This window comes from Solanum stenotomum, chromosome 11, assembly GCF_019186545.1.
Source record: "Solanum stenotomum isolate F172 chromosome 11, ASM1918654v1, whole genome shotgun sequence".
Lineage (NCBI taxonomy): Eukaryota > Viridiplantae > Streptophyta > Magnoliopsida > Solanales > Solanaceae > Solanum > Solanum stenotomum.
In genome coordinates this window covers 54,231,043-54,247,301 of record NC_064292.1, presented here as the reverse complement: position 1 = coordinate 54,247,301, position 16,259 = coordinate 54,231,043, and the positions used below count along the sequence as shown (strand labels likewise).

The 16,259-nt window shown below is 35.5% G+C and overlaps 2 protein-coding genes, 1 long non-coding RNA gene and 1 pseudogene across 8 annotated transcripts in view; 2 read left to right on the top strand and 2 right to left on the bottom strand.

Annotated features, from left to right (window-relative positions):
• The window catches only part of LOC125843862 (uncharacterized), a 573,332-nt gene that overhangs the window by 502,941 nt on the left and 54,132 nt on the right, over window positions 1–16,259 (top strand). The gene's annotated exons all lie outside the window — the stretch shown is intronic.
• Window positions 1–16,259, bottom strand: part of LOC125843921 (uncharacterized) — a 105,150-nt gene that overhangs the window by 37,017 nt on the left and 51,874 nt on the right. The gene's annotated exons all lie outside the window — the stretch shown is intronic.
• Window positions 1–16,259, bottom strand: part of LOC125843877 (glucan endo-1,3-beta-glucosidase 2-like) — a 54,931-nt pseudogene that overhangs the window by 20,324 nt on the left and 18,348 nt on the right.
• Window positions 1–16,259, top strand: part of LOC125843909 (uncharacterized) — a 54,615-nt gene that overhangs the window by 35,959 nt on the left and 2,397 nt on the right. Inside the window, exons 1-7 of one of the 6 annotated variants that reach the window (XM_049523130.1) lie at window positions 8,828–8,974; window positions 9,142–9,224; window positions 10,964–11,073; window positions 11,370–11,786; window positions 12,538–12,701; window positions 12,932–12,962; window positions 13,259–13,315. In XM_049523130.1, coding sequence (XP_049379087.1) covers window positions 12,662–12,701; window positions 12,932–12,962; window positions 13,259–13,315 — 128 coding nt within the window. In that variant the 5' untranslated portion in view covers window positions 8,828–8,974; window positions 9,142–9,224; window positions 10,964–11,073; window positions 11,370–11,786; window positions 12,538–12,661. The other 5 variants (XM_049523135.1, XM_049523132.1, XM_049523134.1 and 2 more) reach the window with 5 other exon arrangements.

Sequence of the window (16,259 nt, the reverse complement as noted above, 5' to 3'; positions counted from 1 at the left end):
GGTGAAAATAAAAATTTGAAATTGAAAATATTTTTTAAAAACAAACTTTAATTTTTTTAATTTTTTTTGGGGGGGGGGGTAGGGGGCTGTCGGGAGGGATGGTCGGGGTGGGGTGGGGTAAAAAAATAAAAAAAATTGAAGTTCAAAAATATTTTTTAAAAATAAGCTTTAAATTTATTTTTTCAACAAAAAAAATTGTAATTTGAAGTTGGAGGAAAGTTTTGGAAAATGTTTTCCTTAATTTTTGAAGGGAAGTAATTTTCCTTGAATTTGAGGAAAATGAGTTGATTTGGAAAATATTTTACCCAACCAAACATGAGAAAATTGGAAAACATATATTTTCCTCCATACCAAACAAACACACCCTTAGTCTAGTAGCCACGTACTCTGTTTAAGCCAACTTCTTTTTATATATACTAACTCAATCAGGTTGAAATTACAAGTTATTGGCACTACTACTTTACAATTTTATTCTGTCACTGCATGAAAAAACTCTCAGACTTGACTCTAAAGCACTTTTCAGAAAATGTGTAACTCCATAGAAAATAGAACTGTTGAACTAATTGCACAAAGTATACTTCTCTTAAGCAACATATTTCATTTAAAAGACCTAACAAATATTGTACGCTAATTTGGCACTGGGAGGATTGAGGAAGTAATCATATTGGCAATTGAATTTTATACGACATTTGAAGTTATACTTTTGTAAAGAAATGATCATTTTTACCAGGGGACCAAGGAAATGGAAGCAATCTGGTTTCATTATGATGGGAAAATATGCTTTAGCAAAGAGGCCATGAAAAATATGAAAATACTTAGGATATTATACATATGGTCCCAAGATTGCTCCCCTTGCCATGATGGCTCCATTGAGTACCTGCCCAACAGCTTGCGTTGGTTTGTCTGGAATCACTTTCCTTGGGAGTCATTGCCAGAAAATTTTGAACCCAAAAGGCTTGTTCATCTTCAACTCCACTTCAGTTCACTGCATTATTTATGGACGGGAATAAAGGTACAATAGTTAAATTCTTGTTTATTTTTATTTTCTCTCTAACTATCTTTGTCCTTCAGTGATGCACAGATACTATTTCTTTCAGCCTGTTTTATTTGATATACTTTATATTTTGGTTTGTTCTGAAATTATGATGCGTGTCTTTAAATGAAAAGAAGTTGTTAAATCCATAAACTCAAATTAATATATTTTATATAACTAGTTTTGACGCACGCGCGTTGCACGTGAAAATCAAACCATGTACCACACTATTTTTAAAAATAATATGAATATTACTAAATAAAAAATTAGTCACTCTTAAAATCTCTTAGTTACACCTCTTAAATAAGCTTTCTACTCCCTTCCCCATAGTGCATTACTTTGTTATTATTGTTTTGTAGGTATTCTTACTTTTAATATAAATAAATATTGATATCAAATATAGAAGATATACTAAATTGGATGTTTTAGCTGGAGTATTAGATTAATTTAACATTCATGTTATGAAGTGTTCTAATTTCACTGAACTTTGAGATGGTTAACGTTTGTAAATCAAACTTTGAGGTTTTAAGAAGAGAAGAATAGAAAACATAAAAAACCGTAGTTTAAAAATGTGAGGAAACCCGTCCATTTATAGTTAAAAATGTGTGGTATTAGTAAGTGCATATTGTTTCTTATCATAAAAATATAGAAGTGATGAAGCCCCTTTTTTTTACGGCCAACAAAGGGTAGTGTATGAAAAACTGCTCGTGGTGCCTTATCAAAAAGAAGTCACAATCTTCAGTAAGGTCAAAACTCATCGGAAAAGTCATAAATCTTCGGAAAAGTCGCAACCCTTCAGAAAAGTCACAACTCTTCGAAAAAGTCGCAACCCTATAGAAAAGTCACAACCTTTCAAAAAGGTCACAACCCTTCAGAAAAGTTATAACTCTTCGAAAATGTCACAACCCTTCAATGTGAAAAGTTGTCTGACTTTAATATAATATAATATAATATAATACAATATAAAATATAGAAGATATACTATATTTGGTGTTTTAAGTTGGGGGTATTATAATAATTTAATAGTTAAGTTATTAGTTCATTCTTTTAAGGTAGTATAGATTTTTAAAAAATGATAGATATGGATTGGTCTAATTTTAATTTGATATGAAATTTTAAAACATAAAGAAGACTTTTAATTTAAGGATCATATGTAGAATATATAAAAATATCTTTTAACTTTGTGGTCTTAAAGATGTGTCCTCACTCCCAATACAAAAAGAACATTCTATATTAAACTGAATAAAAATAAAAGTACAACAAATAATTTGAAAATGAAAGAGTACTTATTAAATATAGTTAGGATTCTTCAAACAAGTTTTTGATCAAATACTTTTTCTCCAACAGTTCGAGACTTCTCAGATTCTGAACACCAAGTTGTAGTTTGTGCAACGGAAAATCATTGAACTTCTTGTCAAGGAAGAGTTGTTGCAAAAGTATATTTTATGGCTATGAAAATGAGTGCATATTAATTATCACGATACTTTTCTCGTTTGAAGTTGAGTTATTTCATTTTCCTTTTTGCATCAATTTTTATTGATCTATCTAATTTACCCACAAAAAATATTGTAATTGCATAATTGAACAACTCTCACAATCTTCCTTGTTTTAAGTAGAAGAATAGAAGACTTCCAAAAGTTGTAGTTTTAAAGTGTGAGAAAACCCCTCTATTTATAGACAACAAAGGATAATATGAAAATGTGCGTACCGTGTCTTTTTAGATAAGTCACAACCCTTCAGAAAAATCACAACTTTTTGGAAATGTCATAACTCATCGAAAAGTCACAACTCTATAACAAAAAAGTCACAACCTTTCGAAAGTCACTACCCATCAATGTGAAAAGGTTGTATGCATTTAATATAATATAGTGTATATAAATATAATATTAAATACATAATATATAATAAATTGGGTGTTTTAAGTTGGGGGTATTATAGTAATTTAACATTAAGTTAGGGAGTTCATGCTTTTAAGGTAGTATAGATAGATAGATAGATATAGATATATAGATAGATTTTGGGTTTTTCTCATATCTATTACTGGAAGATCTTTATGTCGTTTTTCTCCCAAATCTTCCTATCATATATTAACTTATAAGAAGCTAAGTGGTTCAAACATTTCCCTAGCAAGATACGAATCTCATCCTAAGATTGCATGTAGTGGGACGGACATGAAGGGTAACTTATATACAACTATTTTATAGAAAAATACAATGTTGAAATAAATAGTCATTGCATCTAAAGAGAGAATAAAAAGAAAACACTGTTGGAACTCTACTTTTTTTTTTTTTGTAACAACTGTAAAAGATTACCATACCATCAAGAACAATTACAACTTAAAGAGCACCGATTCTGATAACAGAAATAGGCCTCCAACCAAGCAAAAACTAATTACAAAGTAAATGCTGAATAAAATCTCTACACTTGTGTGCTTTCTTAGACTTATTAATTAAAGATAATCTTCCTATAACTTCCTTTTTTATCTGTAAAACGACCTCCTCTGTATGAACATTTCTCCCTTTGAACTTCTTCCAATTCCTAGCTGTCCAGGTATGATATAGTACTGCTCCACAAATGGCTGCCATGATTTCCTTCTTGAATTGTACCCAGTGCTTCACTTTGATTTTGTCCAGCATTCTAGTAATCCCATTGATTTGTATTTTTGTCCCTGTCCATTGGTTGATCTCATGCCACACTGCTAATGTCCATTTGCACTCCTCAAATAAGTGCATAGTAGTCTCCATAACTTGCTCATCATACATGCAACATGCTACATCTTCAACTGGGATGTTCATTCTCACCTTCTTTCTTGTGTAAGTAGTCTTCCTTGGACAGCCAGCCATACCATAAACCTATGCTTAGGCAAGGCCATGGAAGTCCAAATTAGCTCAGCAGTCCTCATTTTTGGCCTGTAACCCATTAATGCTAAATAACTTCTAGTAATAGAGTAATTACCAGACTGTGTTAACATATATCTACCCTGATTATACCAGCCCTGCATGAGTATTTTGATGCCATTGAGTTTCTTCCAGTACCAACTGCAATCTGTAGGTACTTTATGAGTCCAGATAGATGCATCAGTCGTTATATATATTCCATGAATCCATTTCAACCATAATGAGTAAGATAGGAAGCCTAGTAGGGAGAATGAGTATTTTGCTTGCCATTGCTTCACCTCTCCTTCTTTCTGCCCAACTTTAATGGGAATTTTAGGCCCTTTCTTCTTTAGCCTACAATCCTCCTCTTTATGACCATACTTAGTACAAAACTTGCACAATGTTGGCTTCCAATCATACTGTTCAGCCTGCTCAATCAATTTGCCTTTTTCATTCTTAAACATCACCACATCTGGCAGTTCTTTCCCCATCTCAACCTCTACCAATATTCTCGCAAAATTCAAACCCATCCTCTCCTCCGTGTTATGATCCACCATCATAGGTCTCCCTACTAGGCTTCCTATCTTACTCAGCCCTGCCTTGCTCCAATATTTAAAGTCTACTTCCTTGGCTATTTTTTTTTAAAATTTGGATAAACGTACTGAAACCTCAGCCAATTTTTTTTACAGATTCTTTTACCTGTCTGTTCTTGTTTTCCTTTCTCATCCTTCTTCTGTTCTGAATAGCAGCATTTTCCGTATCTACGGACGCTAGATCTCAGCCGCTCTAGAGACCTGACGCAAACACCAGATTTCACAGAGATGTCAAATTTGGAGTATTTGGATTTGGGCAATTGTATTAATCTTGAAGAGGTTCACCATTCCTTGGGATGTCGCACAAAACTCAAGAGGTTGAATTTGACATATTGTAGACGCCTCAAGAGGTTTCCATGTGTTAACGTGGAATCTCTTGAATATCTGGATCTAAAGTTCTGCTCTCGTTTAGAGAAATTTCCAGAAATCCGTGGAAGAACGAAGCCGAACTTAGAGATTAAGATGTGGGACTCTGAGATAAGGGAACTGCCATCATATATTGTTCAGTGCCTAACTCTGAGACATTTGGATAATCTTGTAGCTCTTCCGAGAAGCATTGGCATGTTGAAAGGTTTGGTTATTCTTGATGTGTCGAATTGCTATAAACTTGAAAGCTTGCCGAAAGATCTAGGCGATTTAGTTAACTTGGAGAAGGTTGACGCATCAGGGACTCTAATTTCACTACCTCCGTCTTCCATCGTCTGCTTGAACAAGCTTACATTCATGAGTTTTGCGAAACAAAGATATAACGCAAGTCTCGAAGGGGGAGTGTACTTTGAGTTCCCTCAAGTGAATGAAGGGTTAAACTCATTGGAAGATCTGGATCTCAGTTACTGCAATTTAAAAGATGGAGGACTTCCGGAAGACATTGGATCCTTATCCTCTTTGAAAGAGTTGAATTTCACTGGAAATAATTTTGAGCATCTGCCTGGAAGCATAGCCCAACTTGGTGCTCTTCGATCCTTCGACTTAAAAGAGTGCAAGATGCTTAAAGAGTTGCCAGACTTCATGGGGATGCCAAACTTGATGACGCTGAATCTCAGTATAATCAACATTGAGCATTTGCCTCAAAGCATAGAACAACTTGGTGCTCTTCGATCCTTGGACTTATCATATTGTGAGAGGCTTAAAGAGTTGCCAAGCTTCATGGGAATGCAAAACTTGGAGACTTTGAATTTGTCAAATTGTATAAATCTTGAAGAGGTTCCTCGTTCCCTGGGATTTCTCAAAAAGCTCTGTACATTAAAATTGACTAATTGTAAACGGCTTAAGAGGTTTCCAGCTCTGTGCATTGATTCTCTTAATTATCTGTGTCTACGAGATTGCTCTAGTTTAGAAAAAATTCCAGAAATCGTCGGAAACATGAAAGCTGAGTTAGAGATTCACATGCTCGACAGTGTAATAAGGGATCTAGGTTTTAGAGGTTTTGAAAACCTTGCAACACTTCCGAGCAGCATTTGTAAGTTGAAAAATTTGGTCAGCCTAAATGTGTCGGATTGCTCTAAGCTTAAAAGCTTCCCAAAAGAGATAGGAGATTTAGAAAACTTGGAAAATCTTGATGCTAGAGGTACTCTAATTTCACAACCTCCATCTTCCATTGTCCAGTTGAACAAGCTTAAATTTTTGAGTTTTGCAAAACAAAATTCTGGAGGAGGTCTCGTAGATGAAAATCTTGATGCTAGAGGTACTCTAATTTCACAACCTCCATCTTCCATTGTCCAGTTGAACAAGCTTAAATTGTTGAGTTTTGCAAAACAAAATTCTGGAGGAGGTCTCGTAGATGGAGTGTACTTTAGTTTCCCTGCGGTGTCTGATGGATTACGCTTGTTGGAGATTCTGAATCTCAGTTACTGCAATCTACTAGATGGAAGTCTTCCGGAAGACATTGGATCCTTATCCTCTCTGAACGAGTTATATCTCTCTGGAAATAATTTTGAGCATTTGCCTCAAAGCATAGCCCAACTTGGTGCTCTTCGGTCTTTGGACCTATCAGATTGCAAGAAGCTTAAAGAGTTGCCAGATTTTGGAGGGATGCAAAACTTGGCGACTTTGAATCTGCCAAATTGTACGAATCTTGAAGAGGTTCATCAATCCCTGGGATGTCTCAAAAAGCTCCGTACATTAAAGTTGACTAACTGTAATGGGCTCAAGAGGTTCCCAGTTCTGTGCATCGATTCCCTTGAATATCTGAATCTAGAGGGGTGCTCTAGTTTAGAAAATTTTCCGGAAATCCTTGGAAGCATGGATTTGAAGTTAGAGAGTGGGTTAAAGTGCCTAGACTTGAGAGGTTTAGAAAACCTTGTAACACTTCCGAGCAGTATTTGTAAGTTGAAAAATTTGGTGGAGCTAAATGTGTCGGCATGCTCAAAACTTGAAAGCTTACCAAAAGAGATAGGGGATTTAGAGAACTTGGAGTGGCTTGATGCCAAAAATACTCTAATTTCGCAACCTCCGCCTTCCATTGTCTGTTTGAACAAGCTTCATTTCTTGCGGTTCGCAAAACAAAAATCAGAAGTAGGCCTCGAAGATGGAGTGTGCTTTGTTTTCCCTGCGGTGTCTGATGGATTACACTTGTTGGAGATTCTGAATCTCAGTTACTGCAATCTAATAGATGGAGGTCTTCCGGAAGACATTGGATCCTTATCCTCTCTGAACGAGTTATATCTCTCTGGAAATAATTTTGAGCATTTTCCTCAAAGCATAGCCCAACTTGGTGCTCTTCGGTCTTTGGACCTATCAGATTGCAAGAGGCTTAAAGAGTTGCCAGGTATTGGAGGGATGCAAAACTTGGCGACTTTGAATCTGTCAAATTGTACGAATCTTGAAGAGGTTCATCATTCCCTGGGACGTCTCAAAAAGCTCTGTACATTAAAGTTGACTAATTGTAAACGGCTCAAGAGGTTTCCAGTTCTGTGCATTGATTCCCTTGAATATCTGAATCTAGAGGGGTGCTCTAGTTTAGAAATGTTTCCAGAAATCCTTGGAAGCATGAATTTGAAGTTAAAGAGTGGGTTAAAGTGCCTAGACTTGAGAGGTTTAGAAAACCTTGTAACACTTCCGAGCAGTATTTGTAAGTTGAAAAATTTGGTGGAGCTAAATGTGTCGGCATGTTCAAAACTTAAGAGCTTACCAAAAGAGATAGGGAATTTAGAGAACTTGGAGTGGCTTGATGCCAAAAATACTCTAATTTCGCAACCTCCGCCTTCCATTGTCCGTTTGAACAAGCTTTATTTCTTGCAGTTCTCTAAACAAAAATCAAAAGTAGGCCTTAAAGATGGAGTGTACTTTGTTTTCCCTGTGGTGTCTGACGGATTACTCTTGTTGGAGATTCTGAATCTCAGTTACTGCAATCTAATAGATGGAAGTCTTCCGGAAGACATTGGATCCTTATCCTCTCTGAACGAGTTATATCTCTCTGGAAATAATTTTGAGCATTTGCCTCAAAGCATAGCCCAACTTGGTGCTCTTCGGTCTTTGGACCTATCAGATTGCAAGAGGCTTAAAGAGTTGCCAGGTATTGGAGGGATGCAAAACTTGGCGACTTTGAATCTGTCAAATTGTACGAATCTTGAAGAGGTTCATCAATCCCTGGAATGTCTCAAAAAGCTCTGTACATTAAAGTTGACCAACTGTAAATGGCTCAAGAGGTTCCCAGTTCTGTGCATCGATTCCCTTGAATATCTGAATCTAGAGGGGTGCTCTAGTTTAGAAATTTTTCCGGAAATCCTTGGAAGCATGAAAGTGAAGTCGGATATTCACATGTTAGACTGTGTGATGAGGGATCTAAATTCCATGAATATCTCACTTCCACGGTCATTGTCTCAGGATATGGTTTCCTTGCCGAATGACATCTTTGCTTCAGATTCCTTGTCACAAAGAGTGTTTACCATTGTGCATGGTCAGAATAAGATCCCAAGTTGGTTCAATCATCAAGGTAAGGATGAAAGTGTATCGATCAATTTGTCTGAAAATTGGTATGTATCGGATAACTTCTTGGGATTTGCTGTATGTTACTCTGGCGACCTAGTTGACACCACAGTTGAATTGATTCCCTCATGTGATGATGGGATGACCCAGAAACTAGAATTATCCTTCCTTCCAAATTATGATACAGAATTATCCGACGATTCAGAATGTGATACTGAACCTATGATTCATTTTTTCTTGGTATCTCTTGCTGGCTTATGGGAAACATCTAAGGCAAATGGAAAAACACCAAATGACTATGGGCTTATTGCATTATCGTTCTCCGGAGAAACGAAGGAGTTTGGATTCCGTTTGTTGTATAAAGATGAACCAACAGAACATTGCATTGGGACACCATGATGAAGCCAATTGCTCCTCTTCAAAGAAACAAAGCTCTTATTTCTAATATTCATTGGAGCTGTCTTTGAGAATCTGCAGCAACAACCAGTCTCTTCAGAAACTTTGCAGCTCTCTCCCCCAAGCCCAGAATTTTGTCTTAAATATAGGTAATATACCTCATGATTTGTTTTTCCCCTAGTTGGTAGTGAAATTCTGTTCAACTCTCTTTTTATGTAATCTCTCCTATTAGCTACAAAGTCTTCTTCCAATTCTGTTAATAACTTTTTCATTTCTTTTCCTCTTTTTTTTTCTTTATTCTTTCCCATACTGACAGGAGCTCATCAATGGTGATGTATGTATCAACAGTGAGTTTTGTTGATTGATTCTCCATCTTGTGTTAAGCCATGATAAACCATGGTGAGTTAAAGGATGTGAGCAAGTTTTTTTTTTCGATACTCAAATCAAATCCTGGAATTGTTCAATCTTCATAAATTCTTACCTTAAAATGTGCTCATAAGTGAATAGAATAATCCTGCATTTTATCTTGGTATTTTTATCACTTATCCCTCATACCAAATAACCCTTAGGGTCATTTGGTTGGGAACAAGTTATCCTGGTTATTATTATCCTGGGATAAGTTATTCTGTATTTATATGGAATAACTTATCCCATCAATATAGTATAAAATTATAAATGGTGGGATAAATAATTCAAAGACTACTTAATACCTCCAACCAAACACATGATAAAATTATCCTGCATTTATCCCGAGAATATTATACCTTATACCTCACACCAAACGACTCCATAGAGTATTGGAAACAAATTTCTCTTATGTTCTATATTATACTCAATTTTGTTTTTCGACTTGTTCATTTGTGGTTCTTTTTACGATTCAATGGCTCTAAAGTGATTTTCTGAAATCAAGTATTTTTTGTTTCTTTAATTAGTTCACGCACCTTTTTTAGTGAGAATGAAGGACTAGAATTTCTCCTTAGAATCAATTATCATATTTATTTTGAAGTATCATTTCAGATGAATACTTCAATTGCTATTTCCATTGTTCAAATTGGGTGATCCGCAATCGGAGTCTTTGATAAGGACGTATATCTAAACCTCTTTGGTTTGCTGTGTGATGTTTGAGCATCAATCCCCTACATTTGAAAAAAAAATGGCATAGTTCTCAACTAATCTGTAGATGCTTATATATCATATTAGAGAAAATGGCCAAAAGCCCCCTCAATCTATAGCCGGATTCCCAACTACACACTCACACTTCACGGGGATCCTATTACCCCTCCTAGACTTTTTTTTTTACATATTATCTCACCCTTGTTTGCTGACATGTCGAAGAAGGTGAGAACAACTCCCTTAGGCGCGTAAGAAGAGAAAATAAAACGTCAAAAGCTGAAGAAAAGTACACGCGTGAGTCCAAATAAGTAATAATTAATCCCCAATGGTATAATCTCATTCTCTCCCAAAATCAAACTCTCTTTTTCTTCCTCTTTTTCTCAATTTTCAATTGTATATTCCTTCATTCTCTCCCAAATCAGCTTAAAACTTGAATTTACTTGTCAAAACATTCAACTATAGTATCAATTTCGAAAAAGGTTGAAGCTTGGCTTGTAATTTCTCTGATTTCACAGTTAGGGTTCAAAAATTGTTCTTCAAATTCATCGTTTTTTGCTTTGTTAGGATAAATAATGGAAATTGCGGACTTGAATAAGCTTTCATAGTTAGGGTTCAAAAATTGTTCTTCAAATTCAATTGGAACGAAATCTCATTTCATGAAGAGAATGGGTGTGTATATGGAGTGATTGAAAAAAGGTTAGGGTTTAGAGAAAGAAAGAGGAAAATGAAAAGATTAAGGGAAATTTTAGAGTTATGGGGTCCATTCAATACTTGGCAGCGCGTGTAAACAAACATTTTATTATATCTGGTTTATGTGAACATGTCAGCAAATAAGGGTGAGCTAATATGTAAAAAAAAAATGTCCGTGAAGTATGAGTGTGTAGTTGGGAATCCGGCTATAGGTTGGGGAGGCTTTTGGCCATTTTCTCTATCATATTACTTCCTCAAGTAAGGGAAACATTCTCTTAGTTCTTCATTTAATTATGTGCTGTATTAGTTACAGAACTAGTTTTTCCTCCATGCAGTAAATTTTAGTGGGGTTTTCAGGCCTGTGCAGCTGCTGAGGAGTTTATGCAGCAGTTGCCACAGTTAACTAAGCAGGAGCAAGAGACTGAACTCTGAAGATGTTGATGAAGTGAGCACTCTGAATTTCATTTCTACAACTTAACTCGAATTTTAATTTATAGAACTAAACTTGAATGCCACAGATGCTTACTATTGTGATGGCTATCCAACCAGAAAGAAACTCCTCTTGTATGCTCTTCATCAGAAACTGATGTTCACCATTTTACTTGCAAAATATATTTCATTTTGGAAAAACCAGAAGTTTCTTAAACATTACATAACTTTAAAAGCTTTATGTGGGATGACTCAGTTTGGCACTTAATCCCTCTATCCTAAATTGAACCTTCACATTTAACTTGTCACTAGGAGCGTTTATCATCGAGCATCCTGAGAAGAAGATCCCAAGTTGGTTCCACCATCAGGGAATGGATTGCTTCTTGGGATTTGCTGTATGTTACAGTGCTTTGTCAAGTTTGAAAACATGGTTTTGAAATTCAGTGTTTGCAAAGCCTTGAGGCTGCTTGACATATACGTCCTCCTTTAGAATCCATTCAGGAAGGCACTTTGCACATCCATTTGATGGAGTGTGAATTCCATATAGGCAGCAACTGATGCCTTGTTACAAATGAGAGAAAATAATGATGAACCAACAGAGCATCTCGTTATGATGGGTACGAGCAGATACGGAAATTGTGAACACCATTACTCCGTGACCAATGAAGCCAGTTAAAATGTCAAATACTCAATAACATTAGAAACAAAGGCCATATTTCTTAAATATAGGTAATATACCTCATGATTTTCTTTTTCCCGTTTGTCATGAAACTGTGCTCTCTCCCTCCTATCATCTACAAATTCTTCTTCTAATATTGATAATTTTTTTATGCTGATTCTTCTTTCTTTTTCCCGTTGTGTTTTCTTTCTTTTTTCTCTTATTGACAGGAGCTCATCAATGGTTGATTTACGTATAATCAGTAAATTTTATCAATTGATTCTTCATCGTATATCCGCTTGTGTGAGCCATGATTAACCCAGGTGAGTTAAAGGCTAACAAAAAATTCAAATTTTCAATGCTTAGATCAGATTCTGGAATCATGCAACATTAATTCAGTTGGTACCTAAAAGTACTCGCAAATCAATTGGTTGAATTTGAAAATAAGTGCTCTAAAATGAAAAGATAATGCTACAAATTGGGGGAAATTTCGATGAAGTAATAGCCACTATTTGAGTTATGGATGCCAGAAATTTATGCTGTCATTTTGAAAAGATTTCAAGAAGTGCAGGCAAGTCACAAAAAAACTGAAAATCCTTGATAGAACCATATGCTCGAATTTCCATATGGACGATAGAGCTGCTTTACCCACAGGAGCACCTTTTTTTTTTACAATTTAACTGGCTCTAAAATGGATTGTGAAGATAAATTATTGTCTCCTTGATTAGTTTACTCACCTTTTCAGTGAGAATGAAGGACTAGGATTTCTCCTTAGTAATCAATTATCATATTTGTTTTGAAGTATCATGGTTTTTTTGGCAGATGAATACTTCAATTGCTATTTCCTTTGTACAAATTGGTTAATTGGAGTCTTTCGTATGGACATGTAGCTAGAATATTTGGCTTTGCTGTGTAATATTTGAGCTACAATCATAGTTGGCAAAAAATGCATAGGTCTCAACCTAATCTGTATCCAGACTCCTCAAGTTAGGGAACATTCTCCTCGATCTGGTAATCTCCATTCCCCCAAGTAGAGCTACAATCCAGGACTCAGAGAATAGTTACGAAACTTGTTTAAACCATTTCAATATAATTTTCATTTTGGAAAAACCAGAAGTTCCTTGTACGTTACGCGTCAGTTTAACCCTTCTGCATCAAATGTTTTCATGTCGAAAGGTAATGATCATTCTCTAACTTTTGCAATACACTTCCGCAGGAGCCATTTTCATCTTTGTACCAAGTAAAAGGTGAGTTCAATTTGTATACATTTACTGTAAGTCAGTATTCTGCTTTTTTGAGTACTGAGTTTTATATTTTGACTTTGTTGTATGATTTTCATTTGATACCCTCTCAGAATGTTATTGTTGGGATTCTTTAAAAATTGGGCTTCAAAGATCACGTGTAGTGTGATACACAGTTTTGTGTGGGCTCAGAACTTCATTAATCCGTTGTTATTTTGTTCCAGTATATAATTTGAGTACAGGTATAACAGTTATATTAGCAGAAATCTCTGTTTTAAATATAAGTATATCTCTTGTTATAGCAGGGAGGTTCAATCAAAGATGCAGCACAATGTGAGACGGTGGAGCAAGAGATGCAGCTGAGGTTCGACCTTGCTCATGATCTCCTTCAGTTTTCTTATGGTTCTTTTGAAGGAAAATGCGAAACATAAGAAACCTAGTCTTTGTGTTAACTTTTAATTACAACAGACAAAATGTGTTACCATTTGCAAAAACATCAGATAAATTTCAGAATTATAGCTGTGATAGAGTTAATGGCTATATATGACCATCTATCTCTTATTAAGCCAAGATTGAATGCATCAATTGTCTGTTGTCTGGTTTGTTAACTTCGATCTCTATAAAAGTAATAAGTAGCATCTATCTTTTGATTACTTATAAGTAGTTTTGACAAGTTTCACTCTTCTGGTTTTGGTTCACTTTTGCAGTGCAAAGTGAGACCATGATTGCTTGAGAACAACACCGGTAACACTGCCTATGAAGGGGCACATATTTCCTCTGTTTGTTACAGAACAACTAGTGTCTTGGATTACTTAGAGAACAACACCGGTGACACGGCCTATGAAGAGCACATGCTTCCTCTGTTTGTAACAGAACAACTAGTGTCTGGGCCTGAGAAAGAGAATCACGAAATCTTTATATCCTGGTATTATTATTAAAGGTCATATCTTCTTCTTTTACTTGGATTTATTGCTCTTGAGCCGAGGGTCTTTTGGAAAGAGCCTCTCTATCTTCACGGGGTTGTGAACTTGTGGTAAGGTCTGTGTACACAATACCCTCCTACACCCCACTTGTGGGATTCACTGGGTATGTTGTTGATTATTAAAGGTCACACCACACCTCTCTTAGACCAGAATGCTGCATTTCATTATGAACTAAAATCACCCTTCACATGATGAGTAGCCTGGCCAAAATCCTATTGCAGATGAATGTGTGAGAAGCAAGAAAACTCACCAAAACGGGTGGATGAAAGAAGCCATGGAATTATCAGTAAGTCGCCTCACATCACAAAGCAAACGGAGCAAAGGGAAACTATTTCCAGGAATCGAATGTAGCTTGGTGGTTGAGCAACTATTCTTCCTTTGGATGTAGAGCTCAAATACTCTCTGACACCATCAAGCAAGCTTTGAGTTTATTGACATCGATCCACTGTCAAATCTACATGTGGTAGAAATAGTTGGTAGATAGGAACTAAACACTGAAACTGTCAATCTAATCCAATGTCAAAGGAACAACCATCAGGGTTTTCACTGCAAGTTTTCGACCAAACTCCAGATTGCATTACCAATGCATTCTGGGCTGGCAAAGCAGGCACTGTTTACCCGCGTAAAAATAGTCAGTGTAGTTTTTCCACCCTTCTGGGGCTGTAAATAATCCTCCTAGTGCTCATGCTACTTACTCTACTCCCACTGCTTTATCTAATGCTACTATGCAATCAACAAATGTTCAACCCTGCTATGTAAACACTAGTGTGTTTAATATATCATTTTTTCTACAAAAACGAAAGAACAGTTGTCAAACAAGAAGAACATGAGTCAAGTCTAGCTGAGCTGTTGGTGACAAAGAAATTACCCTTCTTTTTCTTGGCTGCTTCATCAGCTTTTACTTTTAGTTGCACATTGTGTACAATTTTCTGTAGAGTATGGAGCCACTTTAGGGTAGGTAGGTCAAATCCTATCACAGAAATTTCCTACTACTTACCTCTTTACAGCATTTATACAAGTTGGCTACTTCAATTTGAGTAGACCCCATCTTCATAAAAACATTACAAAATATCATCAATTCTATCTCATATAACAACCACAATTTTTCTAAAGAAGGTGTCAGGAGGTTCAGGTGCGCTGACGAGCCTGTACGAATCTGAGATATTAGCTGGCATTATTAATGTGTTCGCCATGTGGTTGTTTTATCATTAGTCTTAAAGGGGTTAATTGAGCTTTTCTATTAGCCAAGGTCTAAACCTATAAATAGTTTGTAAAGGAATTCCGATTCTAGCAATACGACAACAATACATTATTTTCAGAAATCCCTGGAGCACCAATTAAATCTGAATTGTGTATTGCAGGACTCAATAGGGAGTGACGCTCCCAACAAAAAAAAAATTCTATGCTCAAGGCTTGAACACGAGATTTCTAATTAAGGGTGAAGCAGTCCACCATAACCCTGGTTAGTTAAGGGGTCTCGGATAGACTTGCAAACACACTGAAGCATTCAGATCTATACTCCTGCACTTTATTTATCTTATTCACTTTGTTTTAACGCTAAATCAATATTCAAACGGCTAGTAAATGAATCTAAATATAGTTGGAAATACTTACCAGTTGACTAGTCCAATAGCAATAATTTAATGGGAAATTTTTCAAAAGAGCAATATTTTAGCTTTTAGTGGGACTCCTTAGCAACAGTTTCATTATTTATTAAAAATGTCATTATTTTAGTTTGTTAAGGGATTAGTTATGTATTTATTTTATTTTGATTAATTTAAAAGAATACAAATAATTAATAACAGAACAGAGAAAATCATGGAACAAAATCAAAAGAGGTAACAAAGATTTTAAATACAAATCAGTTACGTTTTGAAAAGAGCATAAATAGCCATCTTTCCGTCGAGCGTTTTTTTGCTTTCTTCTTAAGAACATAAAAAAAAAATTAAAATAATTTAGTTTGTCTTCCGAATCATTCATCTGATAACTTTTAAAACTTCTTCAAGTTGAATATGACATATTTTTTAAACAGAATTTTTCAAAATTGACAACTATAAATTTGTCGCATCCAGTGAACAATCGAAAAACAATCAGGTATTTTTTTTGATTTTTTTATTTGTTTGGATGAGATATTCGTATATGTCGAGTACAAGAGTGTTGCTTTTTTTTTTGATTGAATCAATGAAATCTTTGTATGCATTGGGATTTATAGCTTTTTTCGAATGTTTTGTATCCAAATTATGATGTATAACGAATGAAATTATTTTTTTTTAGTTTAGTAGCTGTTTTTTCTATTTGAATGCATACAATAATTTGTATC